The sequence below is a fragment of the Protopterus annectens genome, chromosome 1.part1, assembly GCF_019279795.1.
Source record: "Protopterus annectens isolate FY-2018-M chromosome 1.part1, PAN1.0, whole genome shotgun sequence".
NCBI classification, from domain to species: domain Eukaryota; kingdom Metazoa; phylum Chordata; order Ceratodontiformes; family Protopteridae; genus Protopterus; species Protopterus annectens.
This window is the reverse complement of record NC_056726.1, coordinates 1,850,033,399-1,850,045,771: the sequence shown is the minus strand read 5'-3', so window position 1 is coordinate 1,850,045,771 and position 12,373 is coordinate 1,850,033,399. Positions and strand designations below refer to the sequence as shown.

At 40.8% G+C, this 12,373-nt stretch overlaps 1 protein-coding gene across 3 annotated transcripts in view; it reads left to right on the top strand.

Annotated features, from left to right (window-relative positions):
* DAAM2 (dishevelled associated activator of morphogenesis 2) overlaps positions 1-12,373 on the top strand; it is a 3,932,565-nt gene that overhangs the window by 2,919,909 nt on the left and 1,000,283 nt on the right. For all 3 annotated transcript variants that reach the window (XM_044084849.1, XM_044084851.1, XM_044084855.1), the window contains exon 17: positions 279-363. In XM_044084849.1, coding sequence (XP_043940784.1) covers positions 279-363 — 85 coding nt within the window. The remainder of the gene's footprint in view (positions 1-278; positions 364-12,373) is intronic.

Below are 12,373 nucleotides of genomic sequence, written 5' to 3'. Positions count from 1 at the left end.
AGCTATAATTAATTTATAGCACTCCTGGAAAGACAAATTGGCAATGGAAAATCTCTCCCCTTTTATATTGACCTAACAGTTAGAATCTCTGACATATTTCGTTGAGTGGAAGCTCTTAGCAATACTGCTAAAAGAATGTATGCTTTAAGAGCCTGGAAACAAAGTGTCTGATACCTTATTGACTTAGTAAAATGTATTGAATAAAATTAAGAATGGTTTTGAGGCTTCCTGATTTTGGCTGATTGTGTTATTCAGTAGATGGGTTTATGTCTTTCCAGGTTAAAGTTGTCAAATGAGGAGATAAAGCGAGCAGTCCTACAAATGGATGAACAGGAGGACCTGGCAAAGGATATGCTAGAGCAGGTAAGGACAGAAGTGTTTTTTGCAGTAAACTGTTGCCTAGGAATTTTCTGTTTCTATCTTTGCATTGTATATGGGGTAGTATCTGTGCAGAAACATGAGCTACACTTGGGCTACGAGCAGTACACTGAGAGAAGATGTGGGCAACTTAGTCTTTCTAGTCTGTCCAGTTTAGCAATCTTCTAGTCCTATGGCTTTTTTTTTCTCTGATGCCCCTTTTAGGTAAAACTTGACTGCTACACCAGCAGTTAAACATCCAATCTAACTCATTTTTTCTGACTTCTACTTTTAGTTGTAAAGTGGTGCTGTGTTCCTGTAGCAGACAATTAAAGGGCTGCATTCATACTGTGATCATTTTCTGAAACATGACAGTGTTTTATTTTTTTAATGCTTTATACCATGCAAAGCACAGGCCCCAGTTGATGCCCATAATTCCACCTTGCCCATCCTTCAGTCTCTATATTTTATTTCCTTTATAGCTCGCTAGATTATTTAGCTGTACCAGCTGCGATGGTGGTGCTGCGGTAGCGTTGTCGCCTCACAGTAAGACGTCCTGTTCGATTCTCAGCTAGAGCGTCTTCTGTGTGCAGACATGAGTGAATGGGCATACCTTCGTTGAAGGTTGTGCGTCAGGGCTGGCAACTCGACACGTAAAAATCTGCTGCCAACCATTAGCGGACCGGAGTTCCTATGTGGCGACCCCTTACCGGAAAAAGCCGAAAGACACAACAACAACAACAACCAGCTGAATTATTTAAAAAAAAAATGTAGCTTTAAAATATATTCATCAGCTTTGGTAACGTGTTTCTGTTTTGTAGCCCACTGAATAATTCAGTTCTTGTTATAAAATCATTCGTCCAATAACTCCATACTCCCTAAATCCATTAAATAGACATGTATCAATTTTAGTCTCTCTTTCTAGTAACTGGCTATCTAGCAGACATTTCTTGTTTAACAAAGGCCCCTTAAAATTATATCTATTTCATCATCGTCAACCCCCCCCCTTTTTTTCTCATTTTTTAGATGGGGTTGGGGTGTCATGTCAGCTGTCACCATCTCTCTTACTTCATTGCCACTCTGTTACCTTCTTCAACAGTCATACCTGACTGTCGCACATCTTCTGTCACGCAATCCATCCATCTTTGCGCTGGACACTCTTGTTTCCTGTTGTCTTCTTCCTGTTTCTCCCAAATATTCTTTATCAGATTGTCTTTTGCTTTCCTGCACATTTGCCTACAACCCTGCTGTTGGGCATAGACTGAGATTATTAATAGTGGCCTATCCTTATACTGGCATCTGATTATAATGAGTCTATCATTAATTCTGATGACATCCCTCACTGTGTTTTGAAACCTCTCCCTTTCCACAATTCTCACATCATTTCTATTGTTTCCACCACTTGAGTAGTAGACTCTGGATCCCAAGCAAGGTGGCTTTGCTGCATTGCCCTTCCATCTTGTCTCCTGGACATAGGTTGTCCAGCTTCCTTCTTGCCATCATGTTATCCACATCTAAGCTGAATTCTGTCACTGAACCTATATTGAGTGCAGCAATCCTAACTTCATGTTTTGCAAGTTGTTTGGTTTTACGTCCAGCTTTCGCTCACTACAGCTATCCCTGGTAACCCAAGATGTGCAACGGGACACCAGCCAGCCAGTAGCTTACTGACCCAGAGCTGCTGTTGTTTTTGGTGGGCACACACTGACCAGTAAGAGTAGCCTGGGTTCTCAACCCACTTATCACTGGCAAATACCCATGCCATTTTTGTTGACATTAGTCAACATGACCAAGTTACCTAGAGCCAATTTTTACACCATCGAGTGGCTAGCTCTGACATGGAGTGCAGTCTCTCTGATCCATGTTTTCTTATCAAGAGGATACTGCACATTACAGTTGATGCTCAAAGCGGTTGGTCTGTACAACTTTTCCCCCAATAGACAGCATCTAGAGTCTGTATGCTATCCACAACTTTATTCTTGTGTAAGTTTGAGATGGAAACACTTAGCATGTTTTTGGAAGGTGGAAGGAACTCCACAGAGACAGAAGGAGAACATGCACATTCCATGCAAGCGTTGACCTGAGGTCAGGATCAAACCTTTTATCTTGTACATTTGAGGTGGAGGCCTCTATTATAAGTGACAATGTATGGATTGGTGCCATGTTTCTTGACTTTCCAAAAAACTTTGGCATGTTCGGTTACAGGCATCTTTCTTCTAGATTATCCAAACTAGACATTGTTATGTGAAGCTTTGGCTGTTCAGTAGCTACCTTGCTCTTCATACCCAGTCACTAAGATCTGTCCAAACCTTCCTTTCATAACCCATTCACTTCACTTCAATCCCACCAGTATTGAGCCTCTGAAAAACTTGACTAACTAAAGTCCAGCCTAGGTTAACATCACAAGCATCGTGCTTATAAAACTTCCACATCTCTTAACACCAGTCCTGTTATGCCTCAATACCAAAATCAACAGAAGGCACACTCAACTCACTTCCCTCTGCTACACTTCAGATATTCTCTCCTGCTCCAAACTGCAGCTGTGTATAGGATATCCACTCCTCTGCTGTCCTATTAAACTACACTAGAGCTTCATAAATATTTGCAGTAAACTTGCTGAACCCTGTGCTTAGCTGTCCCACTACAATCTAGATATTTGTGATATCTGTGGAACTTGTCTGAAACCACACAGACAGTCACATAAGGACTTAATACCTTATAGGCAGATAGAGTACAAAAAGGCACAGGTAGTGTCGCAGTTGTTATCTAAGACACACTATCTTGCTCTGCCCTACCCCAAGATACCCATATACACTTTAACAGACTCCATTATAATCTCCCTTAGGTTCATTCCTGTAAGCAGTTTGTTATAGGCTGTCGTTAAGCCCCTAAGATGCTCTAAAAGACACAACTATACAGGCCCTCTGTTAGTTCATAAGTAATAGTCCAAATGTACCAATTCTTTTGGGTGAATTAACCATAGACTGACAACAGGCGTATGACACTCCCACATTATTTGACGTAGCAAGTCCAACAAACTACTGTGACTGACAAGGCTACAGGAAAACAAAGTATCCTAAACTAGATCTTAGTATTCAGCCCTGACAACGTCACTGCAAGCATTCTGTGAGACATAATAGCTAACCATGCCTCAGTTTTCATGTGTCAAAAAAAAAAAATCAGAAAGCCTCCTGGTATATAAATGTATACAGTGTCATAATACACACAGTTTTACTCCAGCACTTTTATTGCAAGCTATTAGGTCACTTATGTGGTCACACAGTAGTCTCTCATCCTTGATTAAGGTATAAAATTCTTTAACATCACTTTTCTTAATATTTTAAATTATATAGCCTCATCAGAATGAAAAGACTATGACAAAAATTTCTCTCCAGATCATACCTTGCATCAAACACTTGAGAGACTGAGTAAAACGAGATACCACATGAAAATAAGGTATCTGACTGGGTTTACTATTAAAATCTGGAAGTGCAGGTGATCGAAAGGCATGTAATAGAAAGTGTGGTTTCAGAGAGGCACAATGCCGAACCAGACTTCTACAAATTCACAATAACAAATGTGAAGTGTGATTCGGTGGTATGACTTTGGTATTGTGAATGGAGATCATGGTACAGTGAGGAACAGGGCACTTACCATGCTTTGAGGTTGGTGGGTGAGTTTGCTTGTTGGCGAATGCCCTTTATTGAAGTGAGTAGCTGCCCAGTGCTGACAGTCATTACTTGTCCCACATTCCATATCTGACCTGAGTGTGTATGGGGTTGTAGGGCTAAAAGAAAAAAAATTGTATCACCCTGATGGCTTATTAATGGTGGCACCACACAGATGATATTTGTTTTTGGTAATGATAAACAAATGGGTCATTTGTCCAAGAGGGTGCTAATAGTCAGCAGGGAGTGAGGGCATAAAGGGCCAAAAAAAGCTGTGCATCCCAGTTGTTATGGCATTTATCATGGCAGTCACTAACTATAACTTTCTCTCAAAATGACAACATGGTTTTAGTCCACACATTTCTGACACTGCCCTACCAACATTTACTTGCCACATCAGATGAGAAAATTTCTGGATTGGTGCCATGCCATGTTTCTTGACTTGTTAAAAGCCTTTGACATATTCATTTACATCTTTTTTTGTAGATTATCCAAATTAGACGTTACTATTTTGCCCTTCATAACCAGTCGTTAAGATGATCTGTCCAAAACTTTCATTTCATAACCCATTCAGTTAGGTGTCCATCCTTGCTCAGTATTTGGATCTCTGTTATCTACTCAAAAATTTGTTTGTAGCATGCCGAAGGTCTGATATTTAACCAGCATCATTCTGTATGCAGATTGTACCACACTGTAGCATTTGCCACACTGTACCTCTCAAATTAAACTTTCACTCCAGAATGTTTTAGATTTATTCAAAAATGGATTGGAGTGTAGCCTACAATTAAAGTCAATAATAAATACAGAAATAAAAAAGTTAAAGTGAAGCTACTCTCGCCAGGCCTATGTAACCCTTTACATTCAGCCGAACCTTAACCAATAAAAAACAAATATCTAATTCTAACATTTGAACCACTAGTTAAAGTTATCCTCCATATTACTTCTGTACTTTGGAAATGCAAGTGTGAACTTGATTCTCTCTATCTTGTCAAAAACGTTGTGCTTTACAAACAAGGACTACTACTGCCACTACATTTCTTCTGTGTGATATATACTTGTGCTTATCCCTTTTTCCTAATCTGTGTGTATTGCTTGTTGATAGGCTTATAGTTGCTTGTCACAGTTTCAGTACTTACCACTGTGTATTTCTATGATTCAGTAACTGTTTTAAACTGGAAAATAGACATGCATATTCTGGCTCACAGTTGCCCACTCAGTAGTAAATCATCTGGGAAAAAAATGTCAATATTATTACTATGTTTTTTTTTTTTTTTTTTTTTTTTTTTTTTTTTAGAAATGGCACAATTCCTCACTTTCTTAGATTCTCCATATTCTTTAGAAAACACTGCACTCTAGAAACTGTTTTGCCAACTCTTATTTTTGTTGTGTTCTGGAATTGTATCCCTCTGTCCCGCAGAAACAGCACATAATGTTCATTGTGCTTTTCATTGTTGCAGTCCTGAATTTTGGGGTATCTGGTTTGTAGGTAGCTTGATTGTCTGCCGGACTCCCAGAGCTCAGCCTTCCCCCAGGCTTTTGCTAGCTTCTTCCCATTGCCACATAAGGACATCTGTGGTAGTAGAGAGACATTAGCAGATGCCATCTTCAGATATTTCTTGCAACACAGTTCACTAGGTATGAATGCTGTCAACATTGTCGGTCCATCAGTCTGCAAGCTACTAGAAGCCAAAGCAGATCATGCTAATTCTTCTGTTAAACAACATACAGATTCTCTTCAGCAAAGTTGTCTTTTTATTTTATGCATGTTTTAAAAATGGTTTCTCTTACTACCAATTCTGCAAAAGTAATTTAAAACCAAGGCAGTCTCTCTCTCATGCTTATAGCCACACCTAGTACATGAGGCTTTAATTTCAACTGCACCATATTTTCTGTGTACTTCATTGATGAATTTCCTATATCCAGAAGCCGCGGTGGTGCAGCGGTAGCGTTGTCGCCTCACAGCAAGAGGTTCTCCCGTTTGATTCTCGGCTGGAGCGCTTTCTGTGTGGAGTCTGCATGTCCTCCCCGCAGTCAAGTGGCATTCAAAAGACATGCGTAAATGGGCGTGCCTTCGTTGAAGGCTGGGCGTCGGGCTGGCACCTCTCCACCATAAAAAAATCGACTGCCAGTCATTAGCATACCGGAGTTCCGCTGTGGCGACCCCTAACTGGGAAAAGCCGAAAGAAAAACAACAACATTAGTGTTAAAATACTTACTCTGTATGCATATCATTTCTTCCTTTTAGTTTGACTTACATTTGTGTTCTACATTTCTGTTTCCACAGTTAATGATTTTAGCTGCTTTACTAGCTGTTTCTGTTGCTGTGCATATACCACAGATTCTGATAAGGTCATATCTGCTTCTTTCAATAACCTGCATCTTGTGAGATTAGTTTTTTATACTAGAAGCTGTTCATTTTCATATTAATTGTACAACTCATCCAACCAATAATCTTTGGCTTAGTTGTCTTTAAGACCGACATAAGCATATTTAGTTTCTGTAGTATCTTGTTCCCTTGCAAAGAACCAGTGATCTGATGTTGTCATTTTTAGTCGTTACTCAACTCAAGGATGAGAGGTTGGCACAATGGTTAAGGTGTTTACCTTACAGACAAGGTACAAGGTTTGATTCTCACATACAGTAATCGGCTAGGTTTAAAATGGCCCTCAAGAGCAGTTAGCCTAGTACTAATCCATGAACCTATGTACTTATGAACTGCTGGGTTCAGATCCGATCCTTGGATCTGACTCAACCGCTACTTCCAGATCGTAGAATACTTGAACTCTTGAGCTCCTCCCTTTACCCATAATGCCCCAATCACCTAACATACCTCAGATCTCATTTGTCATCACAGCATTTGGATGTGTGGATTTTTTGAAAGTTTGCGAGTTTATCTATCATGATTCCTTTACTTCTTGTATTTGATTTAACTTTTATACCTAATGCATTTTCCTCCCTTTTAACCCTTTTTCCTGGCTAATTAGCTTTACCCTGTTTTTTGTACTCTTAGAGTACCTAAATTACCATAGTTGGTATTCTCTTTTTTGTACTTAATAGTACACTGTCATTTACCATTGTTGGTAATTTCCTTACCTTTCCCTTCTATTTAAAAAAAAAAAAAAAACAAAAAAAAAACTTTCTGTTCGTCCTGTCAATATGTGTCTCTTAAACATGTCATATAAGCTTTCAGGTTTTAAAAAATGTATGACGTGCAGTCATAAAATACCAAACTCTGATGCAGATTTCAAATGCATCTACTATTTAGGACCAGGTTATTTAGATTTGGATTGTGACATTTGCAAGGGATTCATCTCCCAAGCTCTGATTGACTGGAAAAACAAATTTGTACTTAGGGGATTGTTGCCTTTTAAACCTTCACCTATGGCTTCTGGGCTCAAACCCCCAAGAGACTGGAGAAAAAGGGAGATTCCCTTTCTAAGGAGTCTCGAAAGAGATCTGAAGAATGTACATTCGCTTCAATTTCGGCTCCATCGTTGGAACCTACTCTGAAACAAGCAAAAAAAAGGCAGATCTAAGGGTTTCGAATCTGAGGTCAACATCCGACAGATCCCTTGGAATCGTTCTCCTCAACTACTGTTGGAGCCATTTACCTCTCGGCTCCCGTCGCCTTTTCTGTAGCAGTCTTCCCGTCACCATTCAAGATCATCATCCATGGTGTCATTCCTTCAATCCGGGAACCTATCCAAGGCAGATGTGGACAGGAAGATGAAGAAGTTCCTCAGGATGTAAATGCATATGGGAGTCCTTTCAGCTCTGACCCCATCGGGTCCAGAGACCCTCATCAGTACTACCCCTCTGATCTTAGCTCCTTATCCAATCTGTGCTTCAGTTTCGGAGCCTTTCGATCCAAAAGCCTTGGAGTCATCTTCCACAGAACTGAACATACTGGCATTAGGAGCAAAAAGAGGCACTTAGACTCTCCACAAGAGTCTTTCACCAAGGACACTGAGTTTGATGATGGGGAAGGGTCCCCCATATCACTACCCGATGATGTCTCATTTGGAGACATCTTAGAACTCCTAAAACAGAGGGGTGTTTCATCCCCCAATAACCCTTCCCAAGAGGAGTCCTGGGTGACTTTCCCCGCCGATGAGCTTGTAGATTTAACCTCTCGAAGGAACCAGACACAACTAAGCCAATTCATAAGAGAGACCAGACAGGATCTTGACACCACCTAAGGATAGACCACTCTAGGGTAAAGCTGTACCTGTTGATGCCATGGTCACAGCAGCAGCCACTAAAAAGTAACTGGCAGAGCAAAGTTCCTCTGTCCACCCTCCTAACAGGGAAAGTAGGGCACCGAACATATTTAGGAAGCATATCTATGCTTCAGTGACCTTCGCCCTTAGGTCGATGAATTATTTGGCACATTTCAAGAAACTTCAGAGGGATTTGATCAAAGAACTTTCCAAACCCCTCTCTGGGACCATATCCTCCAAGGTAGAGAGTACTATTTCCTTGCAGTTGGCTACCCCTCAGTCTATTTCAAACCTGTCCATGAGGCTTATCTCCTATGTGGCTGAAGGTACCTCACAGGCGGTGGGTTCAGTCATTTCCATTAGGAGGTATGCCTGGATTCGATTATGTGATTTTGTGGAAGCATTCAAACATACTTTTGTCAGTGCTCCCTTTGACAGAACCTCCTTGTTCAGCCGCAGAGTGAACGACACACTCTCTGGGTGTGAGCAGAAAGGGAAAACCCTGTCTGCTGTAGGCGTATGTTTTTTGACTCCTCAACTGACCTTTTCTAGGAACCAACATGGTGGATGGAAAATGTGGTTCAAGAAATCCCAGGGTCCCTTCCAAGATCCACGTGGAGACAGTTCCCCCCAGGTGCAGGGAGGATCTCAAACGGAAGATGCCATCCCCGTGGCAGAAGTGGTCCTCATAATCAGGGATCCCGAAATACGTTCTGTGACAGATCCTGTCAGTGCTTCTGAAAGGAGGCCCAACTGTCCCATGTCTGTAGGCAGTCGGGGTCATCTATCCGTGCACCAGAGAGCCTGGCTAGAAATTACAAAAGATTCATGGTTATGGAAATAATATCCAGAGGTTATATAATACCATTTTCCCAACCACCCCCATTAGTATCAAACAAAATCGAAGATGTATCACCCAGTCAGAGGGAAGCAGCAGCATTAGAAGCAAACAAGCTGCTAGAAAAAAAGAGCCATCTAAGAGGTCCCCCTGAGACTAGAAAGAGTCCAGTCTTGTATCTCAACAAACTGAATCAGTCGGTTCAACACACAAAGTTATGGATGGTCACAGTTCAGCCCATTCTGCTGTTTCTGCACAAGGACGACTGGATGTGCTCTATGGATCTTCAGGATGTGTACTATCACATCCAAATGAGCAGTCAATCGAGAAGATATCTATGCTTCTGGCTGGAAGCCAGTCATTACCATTTCAGAGCACTGCCCTTTGGTCTCACCACAGACCCTAGGGTGTTTACCATGTACATGGCAATAGTTGCAGCTCACTTGAGACTGTGTGGATTCGGATTGTTTCCATGTCTGGATGACTGGCTCCTGACCACTCCAATCAGGCCTCAACTAATTCAAGCATGGGACTACTTACTCCAGCTGTGTTTTCATCTGGGGATACCCCTCAATTACAACAAATCTTAGCTCAGTCCAACCCAAACTGTGGAATCCATTGGTGCTCTTTTGAAAGTTTGAGGTGAATTGAAAGAATTCAGTTCCAGGTCAAAAAGATCATTTAGAGCTCTTCTCTTTCACCCCATCTCATACTGCAAGCACTGAGGTCCATGTCAGTGCCGGTCACCTTTGTACGGCTGGCAAGGTTCCATATGAGAATCCTTCAACACACACTCGCAACTCAGTGGTCTATTCTCCAACAAACATTATCCAGTTAAGTCAAAGTAATGCAGGCTTGCAAGAATTACCTTCTGTTGGATCCATTCCAGTCAAATACAAGATGGCTGTCCCTTTGTTCTCCCGCAACCCAAGGCCACAGTGACCACGGATGCATCTCAGATTGGGTGTGGGGAGCACTTCTTGGGAAGGATGGTCCAAGGCACATGGTCCCCAAAGAGGCCAACACACATATCAGTGCCCTGGAGATGAGAGCTGTCCTACTAGCGTTGCAGGCCTTCCAGTTGGGACTGTTGTGATTCAGGCGGACAACATGTCAGTAGTCTGGTACATCAACAAACAAGGGGGAACCAGATCTTACCTCCTTTATCACTTTCTGATAGCAACGCACATCCCAGGGAAGTTCAACTTGATTGCAAACAAGTTAAGCAGGTCTGTTCTGATGCCTCACTAGTGGTCTCCCAACATAACTGTGGCGAAGATAATCTTCCGTTGATGGGGGCAACCATGCTGCAACCTTTTCAAATTTTCCCTCAACAAGTGCAGCAGGTTCTTTACTCTGATCCCCCCACTGGGGGAGTCACCGAGAGATTCCCTACTTCACAGTTGGCCCTCCAGTCTCCTTTATGCATATGCCCTGTTACCTCTTATCCCCAAATTTCTCTAGAAAGCATCTGGATTGAAGAGCACAGTTATCCTCCTTGCTCCATACTGGCCTCATCAGATCTGGTTTCCCTTCCTTTGGCTTCATCTTCTACACCCACCTTGGATTTTGAATCCAACTCCAGACCCTCTGTCTCACTTTCAGGCTTCAAGTTGACAGCATGGTTTCTCCAGTTCTGTTGATTGCTAGACAGCCCAGCCTCTCTTCCTCTGTCCATCACATTATGTTATTATTATATTTATTTATTTATTTATTTATTTATTTATTGACATTGTTGACTGGGAAAGTCCACTGGTTCAGAAACCCATTTTCAGCGGTGGCCAGGGGAGAAAAGCTCCAAGTGTAGATACAAAATATTAATACAGAAATAATATTCAGATAGTATACACATAGTGCAGAGGTTTAGTACAAACTAAAGTAGGAATTAGAAGTAATAATATCCAATAAGATTGACATAAAAATCATTCAGTTAGTAAGTTACGTTAAACATTTCTATAAGTTAAGTTATACAGTTGTATGGCTAGAAATGGGAGTAGTTGTTGAGATAAAGTAAAATTAGGTATTGTAAACTGATGTAGAGGGAGTTCTTAAAGGTCTTCTGAGAAGTTAGCAAAGATATAACTTGAGGGAAGGAAGAGAAAAGTGGAATCTTCCCACAGACCTTCCACTAGAAAAATTTATAAAAGCAAATGGAAAAGATTTGTTTTCTGGGCCCATAAAAATAATTTAGATCCCTTTTCAGCACTGATTTCTAAGGTTCTTGATTTTTTAGCTACAATTTTCAATGAGGGGGCTAGCTCCTCTACAGTCAGAGTACAATTAGCAGTCATTTCTAACTTTCACATAGGAGTAAGTAACTGTACCTTAGCTTCATCTAAGTTTTCCAAAACCTTTCTCAGAGGAACCTGTTTACTTAGGCCTCCTTTAAAGGTTCCTACTCCTCCTTGGGATTTAAATGTTTTTCTTCAGGCCTTGACCCAACCTTAGCTTTAAACCATTAGTTAGGTCTGCTCTACAATTTTTGACCTAGAAAACAGTTTTCCAAGTGGCTATCACTTCTGCCAGGAGAGTGTCTGAACTTCAGTCCCTATCGTCTAAACCTCCTTGTTTAATTTTTCACAAGGATAAGGTTTCTTTACAGACCAGACCTTCCTTTTTACCTAAGGTGGTGTCAGATTCCAATATTAATTGGGCTATCAACCTGCAAGTCTTCTTTCCAAAATTTTCAAACAAAGGAGAATATATGTTATACCTTTTGATGTTCACAGACAGTTATGTTTCTGTCTTCATAGAACCAAAGATTTATTTATTTATTTATTTGACATTTGTTGACCTGGATAGTCTGACTGAGCTTGCTCCCTTTTTCTGCAGAGGCCCGAGGAGAAAAGCTCCACAATACGAATTATACAAGTACAGTAAATTGGCAGTAGAAAAATTTGATAAGTACAAAAATTCAGAGTACAGTATATACAAGTAAATAAATTCATAGCACCAATTGTCCAAATATTAAGGAATTAACAGGAGTGAAAGAAAAAAGACAGTAAAAGTGAAATACAAGAAGATGAGGAAAGATGTCAGGATGCAAAACGTATTACAGATCTTGGAAAAATGTTATTAAGATAAGTAGTAAGAGTTGGGGAGGTGTGAAAAAGCAAGCTGTCATAGAAGTGCATAAAATAGATTATAATAGAAATATACAGGATGATAGAAGACACAGTTGGATAGTGGGAAATAGGAGGAAGAAGGAAAGAAAGTTAGGGATGGGAAAAAGGAGAGGATGAAATAAGGAAAGGAAGAATTCAGGTGGGATGGTTGCAGGGACATCTCCA